The 18,846-nt window shown below is 38.6% G+C and overlaps 2 protein-coding genes across 4 annotated transcripts in view; one reads left to right on the forward strand and one right to left on the reverse strand.

Annotated features, from left to right (window-relative positions):
• FAM20A (FAM20A golgi associated secretory pathway pseudokinase) overlaps window positions 1-2,150 on the forward strand; it is a 40,120-nt gene extending 37,970 nt beyond the window's left edge. The window contains exon 11 of one of the 2 annotated variants that reach the window (XM_039859846.1): window positions 334-2,150. In XM_039859846.1, coding sequence (XP_039715780.1) covers window positions 334-598 — 265 coding nt within the window. In that variant the 3' untranslated portion in view covers window positions 599-2,150. The remainder of the gene's footprint in view (window positions 1-333) is intronic. The other variant, XM_039859845.1, reaches the window with a different exon arrangement.
• Window positions 2,151-4,710: 2,560 nt separating this feature from the next.
• The window catches only part of PRKAR1A (protein kinase cAMP-dependent type I regulatory subunit alpha), a 17,515-nt gene continuing 3,379 nt past the window's right edge, over window positions 4,711-18,846 (reverse strand). For both annotated transcript variants that reach the window (XM_039859849.1, XM_039859848.1), the window contains exons 2-11: window positions 18,627-18,809; window positions 13,686-13,856; window positions 12,781-12,872; window positions 12,520-12,581; window positions 11,714-11,760; window positions 10,855-11,013; window positions 9,582-9,642; window positions 8,416-8,537; window positions 7,499-7,580; window positions 4,711-7,165 (exon numbers count right to left, since the gene is read on the reverse strand). In XM_039859849.1, coding sequence (XP_039715783.1) covers window positions 6,993-7,165; window positions 7,499-7,580; window positions 8,416-8,537; window positions 9,582-9,642; window positions 10,855-11,013; window positions 11,714-11,760; window positions 12,520-12,581; window positions 12,781-12,872; window positions 13,686-13,856; window positions 18,627-18,803 — 1,146 coding nt within the window. In that variant the 5' untranslated portion in view covers window positions 18,804-18,809 and the 3' untranslated portion in view covers window positions 4,711-6,992. The remainder of the gene's footprint in view (window positions 7,166-7,498; window positions 7,581-8,415; window positions 8,538-9,581; window positions 9,643-10,854; window positions 11,014-11,713; window positions 11,761-12,519; window positions 12,582-12,780; window positions 12,873-13,685; window positions 13,857-18,626; window positions 18,810-18,846) is intronic.

Here is an 18,846-nt window from a genome sequence, read left to right on the forward strand (position 1 = left end):
AGCTTTATCTCCCCTTGAAATCATTATCGCTCCTGTTTCGATTCCTTTAGCAATGTCAGATGTATACGGTTCAGCATCATTATGTGGCATTACAATTGTTACAGTGTAAACAGCTCAGCAGGTCTTTGACCAAAAGGCAATTGAAAAAGGACTGCAAAATATGGGGTCATCTTTTATTCATTCCCTTTTTTACCTGGTTTCCATGAAAATGTGCTTAAGACTGAAGGACAGGACCTCAGAACATCAGCTACAACAGCTCCCTGTGGGTAAAGTTCAGGTCAAGCTATTTTCTTCACCTTTACTTATTTGGTCTCTGTAAAATTTTCCTTCCAGGATAAAGAAGAAAACACTTCTGCACCTGCAGCTGCTGGCCCAGCCGGACTACAGACTCAGTGATATGATGCGGGAGTCGCTGCTGGAGGACCCGCTGGCCCCCGTCCTCACGGAGCCTCACCTCCTTGCTCTGGATCGGAGACTCCAGATCATCCTGCAGACTGTGGCGGGGTGCATAGGGGCCCACGGAGAGCAGAGTGTCGTAGCCGATGGCCCTGCAGAACAGTCAGCCCTGGACTCTGGCCAGGCTAACCTGACGAGCTAGGGGCTGGACGGGTCAAATTTCAGAAACTACACCTGGAGTGAGCAGTGGACTCTTGATTGTGGACCATTGCTTCCTCACGTGCCCCTGTCGATTCTGGAGGTCCTAGGGCAGGAGCCCAGGGGGGCAGGCAGGGCACTAGGATGACTGTGAAAGGGCAGAAGTGGGACCCACCCGACTTTCTTCCTCGGTGCGCTGCTTCTCCAGGGAGCCTTGGCTCCCTCTTGCCCAGAAAGCACTGCTTCATCCAGGCCACAGACCATCTCCTGAGCCCACTGGGAAACCGCCAGACAGGTCAGGCTTGAAAGGCTTGGAGAGCCTTGTTCCCAGAGAGTATTAACTGTTACAAATAAAAGGACATCAAGTGGACACCTAACTGGCCTCCAGATCCTTATTTCATCTACAAGGATAATTCCCAATCCAGATAAAACATCTGGCCTATTGCAGGCAAAAAAATCTAATACCTCTCAAAGTGGGTCAAAGTAGACTTCACACTTTGATATTCCAGTCGCTGTGGCCCAGTCTGAAGACAATAATCACTACTGACCAGTCCTAAAGTCATTTCAAAAAAAACGTCATTTCAAAAGGTAAAAATAACAAGGATTTTCTGAGAATATCAGAAAAGGGATGTTTCAATCTGAGTATTTAAATATCAACTGAAATAACGTAAAGTATGTCAAAATCAGCATCCAGTGTCAGGAGAGCTTTTAATAAAGAGAAAACAAGGGTGGCCTTGAAGGTGGCACAGGGGACAGAAACCAGCCCAGCAGGGACGTGAGCCTGGACTCAGGCCGACGACACGACGGTCCTTCCCCATGAGAGCCAGCAGCTGCCCCTCCCCTGCCCCCAAGGGGAGCAGGGAGCCATCTTGAGAGGCCTGGCCCCCTTCCCCTCAGCTGCTTGCCCAAAAGGGACAACGTCAAGTTGACTTTCCGAGCCTCCCTCCAAAGTGGGTGCAGAGCAGGTCCATCTCCTCAGCCTTCTCCCTGCTGGCTTGCTGACCTCTGAAACTCCTTAATGGGAGGCTGTTTCTCATCCCATAATTCATGACTGAAAACACAAATGACAGGAAAGTATTCGTACTACAGAGTGATTCGTCAGTCAACGAGGAAAAAATCCTGATTATCAGATGAACTTTTTCTGATAAAGACCAGAGGCTCATATACGAAGTGTGACGGGGATAGAAAGAAGTCACTAAAGAGGGTACGAGGTCAGGAACTAGAGATGTCATCCAAGACTTCTGCGATGTGTCCAAAGACAGCCCCAACAGGACAAATAACGAGGGTACTTCTGACCCGCCCTGGTACCCACATCACGGGCGCACTTCCCCTGAACCGTGTCCATGACTACCATCCCCCAGGCTCACACACTCACCACGTGTGAGGAGCCACACACGTGTCCAGTCCTCCTCAACAGACAGATTCCCCTACCTCCTGTGTACACCGAGATTAACAAAAATCAAACAACTCAACCTATTCCAAAGCATTCCTTCCACTGTAATACAGATGCCCAACAGTATCTTTGAAGTTATCTTTGCTTTAAAAAAAAAAAAAAATCAACTCTTAAATAGAGGAAACTCCATCGCAGAGACTCTTGTCACCGAGGTGACTCTGCTGCAGCTCAGCATCTCCTACTTCACGAACTGCTTCTCCTACTTGGATCCAGTATTTTCCTTTGTAGTAGGGACTGGGTAATTACACAAAGACAGACAAATATTCAAGCAAGGATATTCAAAGAATAGTGCAGTGGTCTGGGACTTCCAAGCCAGAGCCTCAGGAGCGCAAGCTGTGGCACCGTCTCCAACTGAGCCTTCTCTGTGACAACGGACTGGTTTGCAAGCGGCCTATGATACAAATGCTGGTGTACTTCAGAAACTGAGGAATAGAATTGAGTTTGACCACAATATGCAGAGTACCTAGATACCTAATTATTCACTTATCTTAAGCATTCCATTATTGTTAACCAAGTCAAGACTATCATTTGTCAAAAATAGCAGAAAAGAAGATTATTCTTAGAATGTTCAAGTTCTAACATGTTTACTTTGGACCACTGTCCAACTTGCCGTGACGCAGTCTCCTGTCCCCATGTAAGAACCGTTCCTGTTACTACCAGCAAACAAAGAAGGAAAGGGCCCTACGGCATGGGGCTTGGTGGGGAAGGGGGTTTGAAGGAACTCACTGGAGCCTTCCCGAAAGTCAGGACATCTGAGTTTGAAGACTGTAAAAATGAATCTTCTTATTCGTGGTAGTTTTACGGTCTATAAAGTCATCACAGATATTAAATAAATATTGAATCATCTGCTCCTAGAGGAAATACAAGGTGTAGGTTCCTGTGAGCCTCTGGTTACATTCTGTCAACCAACCAATACATAACCTTGTCTTAATGTGTTAAGGTGTGTTACAGACACCTTGTTTAATATATACTGATGATTCATTAACACTGAACTCGTGGCCAACAACTGTAACTCATTCCTGAAAGTTGATTTAATACACTTATTCTCTCCATAATGCACATCACACCCTCCTGCCCTTAGGAACACTGGCCAGCACCGCAGCACTACACTCGGAGGCCGTTTTAAACAGTGAAATCGCCAAGAGCACACACAAAAATGCAAAAAAGTGGCACCAAGCAGACCACGATTACAGTATGAGAGCCAAAACAAAAGGAAGAGTGTCGCGTTATTCGACCTCAAATAAGGTTGAATTCGGAAGACTCGAACTCTTCACCATTCCACTCATATCTGGGAATGACTGTGAAAAGGCTGTGAGTATTGACTCTGAGGTTACAAAAAATTTTAGCAAGTAGGCAACTTCACAAAATTCATAAGTACAGTGTCCCTGAACAATTAGAATCGACTGCAACTTATTTTGAAACTAACAAAGATGATCGAAAAGCTATCCATCTAGTGGTGACTTTTAAAATCACAAAGTTCTTTAAGCTAAATTGGCAGAACTTTCACAAAATGAAAATACTATAGTCATCAGTGGTTTTGTTAGTCATAACAGAATACAGTCAAGTCAGGATGAAGCCATAGCTCTGAACTTATGCCAATAAACAAATTCTAACTTTATATGTACACAACAATACTGATTTCTATGAAAAAGTTCCATAGGGTAAGAAGAGAGAGAATTAAGGCCCCCCTTTTAAATTCTCCCATCTACAGCCTTTACCGATAGCTATTACGATAGCTATCTTGGGGGAATGTATTAAATGGTGACCTAGCCATTGCTTCTCACGGGTGTTTTACTCATCTAGAAATACACTGCCAGGACCTCATAAAAATACAAAAGGGGTTCAGCTATTAATTCATGATCGGAGATAACAGTATTAAGAAAACTGACATCACGCTACTTCAATTTTGAAATGTCAATATTTAAGTCATTAAAAAACAAAAAGCGATTCTACATGAGCTAATGTTTTAGAAGAAGGATTTAACTATAACCAGTACAATCAACCTAGGAAAATTTTTCTTTAGTTGCATTCCTGTTTTAACTCTAAAGGTTCCTACTCTAGTGAGTTGAGGAGAGGAATGACTAAATCTGGACAAGGTCCATGTGTTACAAAGCAGTAAAACTTAAAGAATGTTCTAGAACACAATGTATCCCTGAGAACTTCACTGGATGTAAAGAAATTATACCAATATACTAATGAGTCCAACTTAATCATCTCACTCCCCAGGAATCTGAGGACTAGACGTCAGAAATAACTTCATACATGCAAAATAACTAACTATACCTAAATATGTGAATATATTAAATTTAAAATGGAGGATGCTGATCCAGAAATAATGTTTCCCCATTAAGTCTGGGGAAGCCAGAGAACCAGTCTGCCTTCAATAAAAAGGAAACATTCAGCTTCTGATTTAATCTTTTCCTTCCATAACTTGGTAAACAGATCTGCTATATCTCAATTACCCTTTAAGCAAGGTTTGCACATTCATTCTTTGACAAACTGATCTGGAAGCCACTGAAAACAAACTCATGACTCTTTTTAAAACACTAATCCCGTAATTCACTTTCGATTTTCATTCTTGCCCACAAGATTAGGAGATTCTGGGGCAGGCGGGGAGAAGAGAAGGAAAGGAGAAAGGGAAGAAAAACTGATTCATTTAAGAATTTAAATTATTTAATCTTTTTTTTATTACTTGACCTACCATTAAGACAGTCTATAACAAAAAGAATATATTAGCACACACAGTATAATCACACTAGTAACCAGGAAACAATACAAAATGGTCCTTTGGCCATCTATACTTTCTAGAGCAGACCTCAGAAAATCACTTACCAAGCCCAGAAATGACGACTTCTAAAGCCCCGATTAACTAAGACGAATTATGCCAATCATGATTTCTCACATATACTCAGAATGCACAATGATAAAGCTTCAAATGTGGTAATTTTTAAATTCAGACTTAAAATTTCTTAGATTAGAAACTACAAAAGGGAGTAAACAGCAAGCCAAATGACTTAAGAGCAAAACTCATTTAGAAAGCATCATATGTATCTAAGTATACATGAACATGATCATATACATACATGAAACTGCATATTTATGGCATTCTAAATAATTCACTGAAGTACAGTTTTGGCATTTAAACAAAGATCAAATCAAGCTTTACACTAATAAGAACATAAATTTTATTTTTAATTTTTTAAATATAAAAAAGGTAGCTAAACATAAAGTATAGATCAGAAAACCCTCATTTAATATAGATTTTGGAAAATAAAAAATTTGTAATAAGGTGGCTTTCTAACCCGCACTAAAATGTAAATAAAACCTCTTTCCCAGATTTATACCCCAAACTTAGTAACAACCTACGAACTGTTCAAACCTATGAAAAAAAATCTACCATGACCAATTTAAATTACCTGTGAAAGGGTAGGAGAGGGGATTAATAATCAAGCCAGTGGCATACAGATGGAAAAATGCTTGCAGTCACTCCCAAATATAACCCTACAATATATATAAATCACAATGAAAATAAAAGTGCCTACATTATGGAACTGTGAGATTTTGTTTTAAAAAATAACAATAAAAATAAACTGCTGGGTATCACTGGTGCACATGGAATAATGTAACATAAGGTTGACAAGGCTGGAAAATACTGAAATACAGTTAAGACTCAAAACACAAGTTTACTTAAAAAAAAAAAAAGTCTGCCAAAGAAATAAATGCTAAATAGGAAAGCAGAACTTTTCAGCAGGATGGCCTTTTAAACCGATTTGAAGCAACACAGACACCTTATTTCACTCAACCCACCATAAATTCTCATTGATGTAAAAAGGAGAGGAAAAGGTCAAGCCAAAGTAAAAAAACTTCTTCGCAAATCTCTTGTCCCAATGAACTCAGTGGTGAAAAGTTCCCTACACCGAACTTTGTCCACCCGGCAGTTCTCTTTTGCAACATCACCTGCATACTGGGTGTTTCATTTGTTCCAACTATTCTATCTGCTCCCAGCTAATCCAACCTCCTGCAATCAGCATTTAGTGGATGAGCACAGGAGATTTTCCTAGAGGCAACCGAAAGAGGTACATTAACCAAAAGCTCTAAGTTAAGAAATGAGGGTGTAGACCTCAAATTCTTATTCTTAATTCAGCATCTGATGGTCAATATTTGGCACTAGTTGGATAAATAAAGATCTAATCAGAACTTGTGAGCTGAGGCAGATATAGTTAAATCATAACCCAATATTTGCAGCCTATGATTTAGTTTCAAACCAAAAGGCAGGTACAGATAGCCGCACCTATACATATTTCAAAATCAGAGGAAACGAGAAACAATACCAGACAAACAGCTCGACAAACAAAAATTCTGGTTAAAAAACAAAACAAAACGGAACAGATCATATCTACCTGCTAATTAGCAAAAACGGGCATTTTTCCGCCCTTAATCTAGTTTAAATAAAGGCAGATATCTAAGATTTTTCTATATCCATTTTTCCTAATCCTTAGAGTTTAATGAGAAATCATTTATTCCATAAAGAAATACATATATGGCCACAGTCTAAAATATGCTTATAACCGGAAAATTATGTCACTTAAAAAAAAAAATTCTTGCACTGTGACGTCATTACTCTATGGTAATTCCTTTGGTGCAGGGGTCTGCCCTCACCAAGAAGCATGGCACGTACTGCCCAGGATGAATGCTAACACTGCACAAAGAGAAGCAGTAACAGCGAAGTCTCTGTAGAACTCTTTTCTATTTATTTAACTGTGTATGAGCATTCGGTTAATGCTCCAAATTAAAAACAGTGCAATAAAAGCAACTTGTAATATAAACAGACAAGAAGCTGCGATGCCAGTGGCCACGTGGCGCTGCAAAGAGGGAAAATAAAGCTGTCTGCCAGGGTGAAGCACGGACTGGGGACAGGAGAGAAGGGAGGCACAGGAGGCAGATCTCAGACAGACAGCGACACGAAACTGTTGTACTGCTGGATGTTTCGTTTGAGGATGTCTGAGCACGGGCCGAGAACACGTTCAAATCTAGGTCGGTCCAGCTTAACGCACTTCAAAGGGCCACGGGCAACCACCGTGGCGGCACGGGGACGATTCATCAGCAGTGCTATTTCACCTGGGGGAGGAGAACGAGAAGGGTGAGCGGGCGCTCACTGCCAGGGGAAACTGTCGTAGAGGCGCACTTCTCAGAAAGAGAAAAAACAAAAAACAAATACGAACTTCTCTTTATGACCTACTGTAGGCCACACCACATCTGTACTTAAAAAAGCTGACAGATGAGACGATAATTTAATCATTAACCAAGTGAAGGTCAAAAGCTCACACTACTGAGGCAAAACAGATCGCAATGAAAATATAACATTCAGAAGAAATGACAAATTATGAAAGACGATATATTACACTGAAAGGTGACTTAAACTATGTACTGACTGTGAGGAAAGCTACATACCAAAATAATCAGAAGGCCCCAATCTTCCCACTTCAACAAACTCTTCATTTTCTGACCTACGCTGTAGCACAGCAGCTGACCCCTATAATAAAATCAACAAAAAGCAAAACAAATACTTTCAAATCCAGGGTGGCATTTTAAATATACTATGCAATCTACCCAGCAGCCCCTGCTAGGGAGGGAGGGGGCCCTTCTCATCAAAGCTCAGGTACTTGACAGGTTCAGATTCGAGTCAGCAAACTGCAACATGAGGGCGGGGAGGGGGGGGAACAGCAAATCCAAGCTCAGTAGCTGTTTTTACAGGTAGATTTTATACTAACACACTGATTCACGTATATAGTGTCTACGCTGCTTTTACACTAAGACACCAGAGTCGAGTCTTCACGACAGAAACCCCAGGGCTCACGAAGTCTAATTACTGACCATGTGGCCCTTTACAGAGTCCATCAACCCCAGGATTAAATAAAAGCCATTAGCATCTACTGAGCCACATCCATAGAAAATCTGTTTTGAATTTACTTGGCAGTCAAGAGTACCTGCTATACATTTCCATGGACTGTGAAGATATAAAACATAGCGACTTTCAGAATTTAAATACCTGCCTTTGATCCTTAGTTGCCAAATTGCCAAGCACATAATTTCAACAGAGATGGTACAAAATCATCATAGTTTGTTATGCTAAATGGCTCCCTTGGCTTACATGAGGAGGGTTAACTGGGTAAGTCAGAGTCTATTACTTTATAAATAACTTTTCCAGAATTCTGACTCAAACTCAAATAGCACTTCAATGTAAAAGATAATTTTTAAATAAGATGTCAGACAGTCTTTAATTCTAAAGGTGTAAATCAGAGCTAACCAACCCGTTTTCTCTCATACCGTGTACAGCTTCATAAAACAGCAAATGCAGAGTTCTTTACCTCTAAAATAATGAAGAACTCGTCCCCTGGTTCTCCCTGCACCACGATCTTCTGCCCATCTTCAAACTGAACCGGTTCTAACGCATCAGCTACCGTGAGACGTTCCCACTTGTCCAGAGATTCTGAAAAGCAAGAATCAAAAGCATTTCTCTTATTTGCTATTGTTAAAAATTTCTAAACAAAGGTATAAAAAGAATCAACCTAATAGCCACACCCATGCAACACGTAGTAGTGTCTCAGATCAAAAATGGCACCTGTCTTCAATCACCTCTAGTCTCAGCAAGGTCCTATGACCTGCAGATAACCTTAGATCCTTATTTCAGCAGCCCAGTGGCCAGGTTAGTTTATACCAAGCATCCAATGGTAAAGGAATAAAAAAATACAATCATCAAGTATTCCTAAAGACTGCCATCAATGCTTATCAAATGTACAATTACAGGAGCCAAAGTAATAAGTGTCACCATCCATATTATTCCAGAGGTTCACAGAAGTAATTTATCTATTTAAATCCTCAGCTGATTTATGAAACCAACAAGAACTAGAAAATAACTTTTGTTCCCAAAGGCCAAACATCCAAGACACTATTTAGAGAAAGGACAAGTAAGAGAGAAAAAAAATCAATTCACGGTACTAAAACAATGGCAGAAGACATTTTACCTGATAAAAACCACCATTTCCCCTCTCAATGAAGAACAGGTTGTAACAATACAAAAATATCACCAAAATTTCAAAAACTCTTCTAGTCTTTTTTTTAGAGAAAGCCAGTAAATGACACCTAGCCTTTCTACAGAGGAAATGCATTCTTGAAAATACCCACTTTCCTTAACCAATAAACTCCACTGATGAAGCAACAGAAATAGAAGTCACACAAGTAATAACGGTTAATGTCCACAGTCAGGAGGAGGACACTTTTAGCCCTCCCCCCTCTCCGGGAGACATGAGTAGTACATCATTCCAGAAAGCTTTTCCCAAGTCCAATCATTTCTAATTAAGAGGTTTGTGATATACTCGCAAATTAAACACACTTTAATGTTATTTCTTCGTCAAACTCTAACTCTGCATTCCCTGCAAAATTGATACAGTAATTTTTATGAAATACAAAACGTTCTGCTTGTGTTAATTATTTAATACTTAAATGATTCTCCATGCAATCTTCCAAAACTCACCTAAAATAGACACTTTACTAAGAAACTCCTCATACATCTTCCGCTTTCTCAGAGTGCTTCCCTATAAATAAAAGAAACAAACGTCATATGTCAAAAATGTGTAATTATCACATACTGCTATGGAATAATAAATATTAAGTTTCAAGTAAATTAAAAAGAGAGTGAAATCACAGCTTGCTGCTGCCTCTTGATACACGATTACTTTTCTTCATGTTGAAGATGGTGAGGCCTTCTGTTTAGCTCAATAAAGAGCTCTTAGCAACTTGCTCCTAAAAGGAACACGAGACACATGGCCAAAGGTAGTGCCTTGTACCACCCCTCAGTGAAATACCAACAGAGCAAATGATCAGTTCTCCAAAAAACCAACCAAGTAATATATGTGCCAACAGCTGAATATATTTCCTTCCCCACAACTCTAATCCTCCACAGAAGTAGGGAAATAAAACTGCTACCACTTATAGCCCACCCACCCCTCAAAACAGTGCCACAGCCCCAAACTTAACCAAGTTATCTGCAAAATCTATTAAATACATCTGGGGGAACAAGGGGGAAAGGAATACACAGTCCCCTATAATAAACATCCCTTACACACTAAACTGCTTTGGCAATTTATATATTCACATACTTACAAATATATCTCCATTCCCCAAACACCGAAATTTTCAAAGTACATCCAACTGCATAGTGTCAAACAGCCAGATAGGCAGTGCACAAATTTCGAAAACCATTCGAGATGACTAATGCCATCAGCTGGAACCTAAACATCCAAAGCTACTCTATAAATTTGTCATGAAGTTCTCAAAAAGTCTGACTGTATCAGCAGAATGTTCCAATGATTTTATTATTTTATTTACTCCTTTAGTGAAATGGACATGACCTCTGCATTACTGATAACCCACTTTCAATTTAGGGAAGCTGATCACTTCTGAATGGCCTTAAATAACTTCAAGCCCCTAGAAGCTGCACCTAGCAGACTCTCTGTGAAGTATAAAGATTAGGTGAGTGAAGACGTGCCTAACAGCCAACGGAACGAGTTCCAAACAGGAAGTGGCCATTCTATATGCACACTTGTTTCCCATGTTATCTCTGGCCAAACTTTCATTCTAAAAGATCGCTGTCTCAAATGGTATAATAATCCTAAACTGGGCTAATGCACAAACATTCAATCATTAAAAGGAACATTCTCATTTTAGGTTGCTGATATTCAATTTCTCAATTTAAACACTACATAGATGGGAATTCTAAATCACACTCCAAAACCATGGTGTCTTACCATAAGGATTCTCCTGTAGCTGTCTCGGTCAATACCCCATAATTTCACATTTGTCTTAGCTTTGACAGTGGCCGCTCTGGGTGTTCCATAAATCAAAGCAAGTTCTCCAAAGCTTCCTCCTTCCCCAACACTGGTTGCCCATTCACTGTTGACATAGACCTAAAATGCAATTGATGAAGAATTATTTTTCTACGTACACAAACACCTAAGTATTAAAAACCTGCAAACCTTTTTCAGGAGTCAGACAGAATCCTGAACTTTGTTCTGAAATAAAATATGTTTTCCGTGCATAGCAGAGCAAAATAGTTGACTTCTGAAAATGAGTTTCTGTAATTTACCTAGTTTATCTAATAAAAAAAGGTACTCTGTCGGGATGATCAGGGCAAAAACTTAGCATTAATAATAACCATCTACATTTACGGAGTACTGTGCTGAGCGCTGTGCTAAGAAGCACTTCACTTGCATGAGGCGTTGAATTTTCTAATAATCCTATGAGGGCAATGCTGTTAGTATTCCCATTTCATCATTTGTTAAAAACAACAACAACAACAACGCAGAATCAAGAAACTTATACCAAGTCTCACAGCTAACGACTGGGTCTAGACTCTCCTTCACATTCGTCTTACTCCACGGCACGCAGGCATGCCATAACCACCACTCTAGCAAAAGTTCTGAACTGTGTGTCTAGCAGAAATTACCTTAAAAAGTTTCATTGTGTCATTAAAATATTTGGCAAAAGGTTTTGATGGAATTTGGCATACAAGGGCTGTAATAGCCCTTCAGAAACTCTTAGAAGCAATAAATATCAATACATTGACTTTTAAGATTGTCAACATTTTTTGCTGTTATTAAATCTTACATCCATCTCTCCTTGATCAATCACATAGAAGTTGTCCCCTTCATCACCTAAAGAGTAAAACAGAAGCATTTTACCAATTAAAGAAACACAAATAGAAACTATCAAATTAATGTAAAATAATATTCATTTTATAATGGTACTATGAGAAAAAAGTGTCTTATAAATTAACACAATCTTTCAGGAAAAAAATGTATTTTGAAAGTCATAAAAACTGATCAAATTTTTAGTTCTCTCATGAAGAATACCTCTGAAACCTAAAAAAAGAGCCATGTAGCTGTACAAAAGTATTAACTATCTATCATCTCTAACAACAAGAAACAACTCAAATATTAAGTAACGAAACATCAGATTAACAAATGGGAAAATAGTGGATTATAAAGACCCAAGGCAAAAAGGGGCAGGGAGGTTATCACGCTAGTATATGTGGGTAAGAATCACTACAAGGCATAATACCTCATAAATACATAAGCAAGTGTTTTGCTTATTTCCTACTTTATAAGTGGTTAAGAATCAATAGAAAGGCTATATGAGATACATACATTTCTGAAATTCCATACAACATTCAAAACAAAAATGCAGAAATTTCCTTTAACAGTTACTATAAACAAAACTTGCCAGATACTAGGGAAATATTAGTCCCTTAGGGAAAGTGTGCCTTTTAGCTCAGACACCTTTAACTTAAAAAAAGAAATAGAAAAATCCAGTAGTATAAAAGAAGGAAAATGGCAGGCTGAAAGAGGAAAACAAACTTCAGTCTCATCTCCTCTCAGAATAACACTGCATGCCATAAAAGCAGCAGCCCTTACCTTGCTGAATAACAGTCTCTCCAGCAATGAAGGAAACTGGAAACATGGCATCAAAAATATCACTGCAAGAGATAGAAGGCCTAATGTTACGTTTCATGTGCCTCGTCTATGGATTTCAAACATTAACCTTAAAATGAAAGCTCCCACATTTTCAGCCACTATTGTCATGAGGTGAACAATGAGCCTTAAAACACACAACAATGATGAGACGAGTTTGGGACCACAGCAGTCTTGGAAAATAGTCAAAGAATCTGTACCTACCTTCTCTCATTATCATCAAGATGTGAAAAGAGCACATTCTTTTCAATGGCCTTGGCCAAAGCTGCCATCGTCTTATAATCTTTTGGTATAACCTAGAAAAGAAGAGAAGGTCAAATGACGATTCCATAAACCAAAGACATTTCAAGCTTGCAATCTGCATTTCAATTAAATGTCAAGCCACATCATGGTATTTAAATGAGACTGCTCTGAGTAAAAGATTTTCAACATACCACACTTGTACTAACTTTGATCCACAAAGTACTCAACAAATATTGACTAATTAATCCCCTTTCCTATAGCCAGACCTGTATTTAAAGGCTGGTTTTGGTTACCAATCAACAACAAATAAACAAACCAAAAATACCTTGACCAAGGTCATTATTCTAAGGCAAAATAAAACATTTTATGACAATTAGCTATTTTTTAAACTGTGATCATGTACTATTAGTTTCATAAGCCTCTTGCCAGGACAATTCTCTTCCCCCTTCAGGCTAAAGCATAGCTTGAAATGACAGGAGGGTTCTAAGGAAGAGCTGATTAGGATGAATTAGCTTATAGGATAAAAGGTTAAAAGCCACAACATGAAATACTGGATGTCAAAAAACTGACGCCGTGGTTCAAGAGAAAAAGGAGCACTACCTGCTTCTACTGCAAAACAACAACATGGAAAAGAAAAGTCCCCAAATGCAATTATCCACTGTTTTATACTCACTATGTTATTTCCTCTGATGGCATGTTATTATAGAAACCTGTCCCCCAGCACCAAAAAACTACACAGGATGGAGTTATGATCCATCCTGTTTGTTGCTTTACTGCTCAAAACAATGCATGCATGCATCAAAAGACACCAGGACTACCACATGGGTCCCGAAAACATTGCCCCAATGTTTAGATATCAAAACTACCTTCCTAACATACGATGCAGCATCCTCCTCCGTGTAGACTTCAGCGCTGATAGCGCCCCGCCGCCTCCGGCCTTTAACCACTGGGTTGGGAGGAGGAGGAGAGATTTCATCCTCCCTCGAATCTCCACGGGTGCTCACTTTCTGCAGATTCTGAATCTGTTTTGCCTCCTCCTGGAAAAAATAAAAGTATAGGTTTATAAAATGAGAACTTTCTCATATCAAAGATGATATTCTCACAATCCAATGATAAATGATAGTCCAACCATCTCAATCACTTCAAATCTCTTCTTCTATTACCAACATGAAAGTTAAGGGGAAAAGCCAATTCTAAATGGAAAAAAAATGCAAGAGTTTGAAAAGAAATACTCTGAAAGGACTATACTGTCTCTCAGATGATGAGATGCTATACTCATTAATGAACAAAAGCCATTAGTACAAAGACACAAAACATGCCAAGTAAAAAATTAGATACTCATTAAAATAGCATATTGACATCAATGATTTATAATATACACAACGGTAATATAAACTGCAAAACAAAATCTTGGAGAATGAGAGTTTTTGTATGCTGCTGTAGATAGCATGAGTCCCCTACACCCTAAAAGAACGCTATCTGGGAATAACCACTCAGGCACAGCAAAGTGATTCATGAACATCTAGATTACTGGGTTATTTCATTAATTCAATAAGCATTCTCTTGATCTACATGTCAAGTCTACATTAGGCAAAGGAAATATAAAAACCAATAGGAGATCGTGCTGAGCCCATGGAATTCATTTCTAGCTGGAGTCTTAGACGGAAACAAATACGGAAACAAATAATGAAGTGATGTGACAAGAACCAAGAATGTAAATAAGATCAGATGTAACAATACTTCTCCCAGTAGAGCTAGAAGTATTCTTTACTATCAGCGCTTACACTTGAAGTTAAACAAAAAAAAAGTTTATTTTAAAACTTCTTGTTAAATTCATTCATATAAAAACTCGGATGAACTATTTAACATTTTCATTTTTCAAATCTAGGGACTTAAAAAAGAAATTCCTCTTAGGTCTGCAGTAAAGAATGACTTACGCCTGATGCAAAATAAAAACGAAAAACAAGAATGTGTTATCCACTAATTTCTCATTTGACTCATTCTCCATTATTTTTCTTAATCATCTTTGAAATTCAAAATTAACTAACAGTGCTTATTTCAGAAAAATTTTTGACAAAAATAAAATTAAAGAAATGTCTACTTTTTCTTCTTGCATAGTACTCAGCCCTGCTTTTGGCATCAGGACAAATAAAAGAACTACATATATGCAGCAAAGTCCAGAACGATCACTGTCAAGGTACTAATAGTAGAATTCTATTAGTGGAATCATGCCTGAATTTTATTTTTTTTCTTTTTTGGAGGAAGAGGTTTGCTTTTTCTCATTTCTCTGGATTTTCTAATTTTCAATTAAGAAAACACAACAGGAAAAACATATAACAAAGATAGCTTTAATATATTTGTATATTTGATTACACATGCATTTACTTCTTGACCAAATGATCCAGTAATTCTACTTCTAGAAACTTATTCATATGTGAAATGACATGCATACAAAGTTATTCACTGTATCATTGTTTTCAACAATATAACTTGGGAAACAACCAAAATGGTCATTAATGGAGTGATTAAATAAATTATAGTATAGCCATACAATGGAATGCCAAGCATGTGTTGGGAAAGAACAGAAAGCTCTTTTATATACGAATCTGTCTGTAAATGCCCACATAAGACCTAGGGAACACTGGCTGCATTCAAGGATGACAAGAGAGTGGAATGGAGACTTTCTATGTTACACCCCTTTGTACCTAAAGAATTTTGAACCATGTGCGAACATGTAATCAATTTTTTAAAAATACACTTTTTAGAAAACCCACTTCGTTTTCATTCTGATAACTGCAATAACCAGTACGGTTTTCCCATTCCATATTAACACAGAAGCATAAAACTCAAGTCTCCCCAAAGTTTCGAGTTTAAGAGTATAAATGAAAATACAAATTCTGCCCCCAAATTCGTGAGGATTTCACAAAAAATTCATTAAAATTTTCACAAGTAACATCTCATTTAGAACTGCATTCTAATGGAATATTTAAGATAATTCTAAAGTACCAAAAGCATTTTGATTTTAACAATGTTTCATGGATTCTTGCCTTTAACAGCAATCAGATATAACCTAATCTTGATGACTCAACCATTACTGAGATCAATTCCTAATATGTATTATGATACATTCTTATATCTTTTTTCTTGCTGTTGTCATTCTGTCCGTCTCTTCCCTCTTCACTTCGTTCACATATTAAACACTCCCCACGCCAAAAAAAATAAAAAAAAAAAAACTCTCCAAGACTTATTACTGGTTAATAACATTATGTTCTAATGTTTGAATTTCAGATTCTGTTCCCACCACTTTTTACTTGTTTCTTCTCTGCTCTTGCCAAACCATCCTTCCCTGTAGGGGAAGTAAAAGTCCCACCCCATGACCTGGGGCTTGGCCATATGACTTGCTTTGGCCATGGAAGGTAAGTGGACATGCCATACCATGCCCGCTTGTATGCTCTGGCTCTGCCCCCTTTAGCTTCTGTCCTCTCTACCTTGAGAGCAGCACGCTCCACATAGTGGCCGCTCCTTCCACTCAGTCCCAGAGTAAAACACTGTGGAGTCAAGAAAGAAGATGGCTGTCCCGAGAAAAGCTACACATGACTGGGAAAGAAGGAAGGTCTTTTGTAGTAAGCCACTGAAATGTGAGGGTTATAAGCTACTGCAACAAAAGCTATTATACTGTAATGACCACAGAGAAGTTACTTAATTTCTTAGTTGTATTACCTCTGTTACCTCTGCGAAATGGTAATAATCACCTACCTCACATATCTGAAATAATGAGGATGCATGTGTGCCCGTATGTATGTAAAGTGCTTCACATAGTACCTGGCACACAGGAGACACTCAATGGTCATAGCTATTAAAATTCCTCTCTTCTATCAGACAGGCAAGGTTCTAATAAATATATGCATAAAAGAGGACTCATATTCCAGATGACCATCTGAAGTAAAATAGAGCTTCCAATGGACCAACTGTGGAGTTTTTGGTGCACTGAGTAGTTGAGGACACCAGAAACATGGCCCCTGGGTAACAAAGGGAAGGAGGTGACAAGAATATGACTGCATTTTCAGACATATAAACCTAACACCTAACATACAGAACAGGGACCTGTTGATAGTTAAAAATCTAGTTACTTGGAAGTCCAGGTATCTATATTCAACCCTGGCTAAAGAAATGTATGCAAGTGAACAAAGGTACTTCGATTCTAAGAAAAGTTCATTAAGCTGTGACTTTTACTGAAAGAAGCCAACACACACTACATCTAAAAATCCTGTCTGCAAAGAAACCACTTTAATAATGATTTCTTGTCCCACCCTCACTCCATCCCCACCCCCCAGGAAGGATCCTGTTTACACAGTGCTGTGTGAGTCCAGGCTGTGAAACTAGTACCACACGTTCAACACTCCCTATAAAAAGACACACACTTCATGGCTCACCGACTTCATCCCCTCGTTTGATGGTTTCTATTGATGTCCAAAGAGAAGAGGGATCACCTTACAGTGACCCATTTCAGAACCCAATCTCCAGGAACGCACTTTATCTCAAAACAAAAACGCCCATAGCAGCCTGGCTCTGAAGTATTTCACTGTTTGGAAATTGCTTAAAAAAGAGAAAAACCAGACTTTCTGCTACAATTCTAAGACGGCGAGTCTACATTCAGGGGGACAACTGGCTGTTTGCTGTTACTGTTATTTTCAATTATTCTAATCATGGTACTAGACACCAATTTTAACAAACAGCTTCTCAAGAAAACAGTAGAACCTACCTGATCACGGAGCTACCCATTTTTTAAAATCCTAGTATACAGATTGTTTTACTAATAATTTATGCTGATTAAGAAATTGTTCAAACCAAAAGCCTGTATTACAAATATTTCCATTATACAGTTAGATAATCATATACCTAAGAAATGCCTCTTAACTGGTTCAATCATTATGAACCACATCAAAACTTCAACATGAATAAGAAAACCTGAGCATTTATTTCGCTGATTTACAGAAGTAAATCAAACAAACTACTCAAAACATTTAGCAATCCAGACCTTCTCATCCATTACTTGAAAAAATTAAGTTAAAGCATTGTCCCTGATGCACAATTATTATTTTGCTTAGAACAACATATACCATAAGCTTAGGTCACACTGGCATACACACGACAAGGGTGAAAAACAAAGAATAAAAACTGGATTAACTTTTTTCAAGAGGAAACAAAGTTGTGTCGAAAACTGTTAAGAAAGTACAATTTCGATGGCCATCAGCCTTGATCTCTGCTCTTCAGTCAATTCATCTTAAACATACTCTATAATAAAGTAGACTTCACTAACTCAGAATCTCTGTCTGATACATCCATCAGTCACAAGCTGACAACCAGTCAATTGTACCATTACCTTGGTTTTAAAAAGTGGGATAAGACTTAAAGTTTACTTGCTTTTTTGAAGAAAAGCATAACTGCTTTCAAGTACTACAGAATTTGATTTCACACAAATGCCATACTAGTTCTGATCGATTGTATCTAGTCAGTTATTTTATTTAGCCGGTATTACGTATTAATTAAAACAATTTCAAGTTTAGAAACTCTGTTAGCCAAGCAAACTCAGCATACAGGTTTGTTTTCTGATAAACTCTACTGATTACAAAGTTAAAAATTACTACAAATGCCTTAACTGAATTTCTTTTTTGAAATTCTATTTTGGACTTATTTGGTCAGAATGCCTCTTCTTCCAAAAGATACAAATTAGTGACATTCCACAGCCTTACATTTAACAATTAATTGTCGGGGGCATCTCAACCTTTCCCCACACTTATTTTTACCTTCTCCAGCCTCTCGAAGTATTCCCTGAGGAACGCCATGGGTCTCTCCGGCCGAGCAGTGCACAACTGCACAATAGAGTCCTTCAGCAGGGCCTGAATGTTGTGCTTCTGCACGTACAGCTCACATTCCCGGAGGCTGCGCTCCTCTTCACTGGCGGCGGTGCTGCCAGACGCCATGGTTCTCTGTGAGGAAACACACGCACAGACAGACAGACAGACA

The sequence above is a fragment of the Pteropus medius genome, unplaced genomic scaffold (genome assembly GCF_902729225.1).
Source record: "Pteropus medius unplaced genomic scaffold, Ma_sr-lr_union100, whole genome shotgun sequence".
Taxonomy (NCBI): Eukaryota; Metazoa; Chordata; class Mammalia; order Chiroptera; family Pteropodidae; genus Pteropus; species Pteropus medius.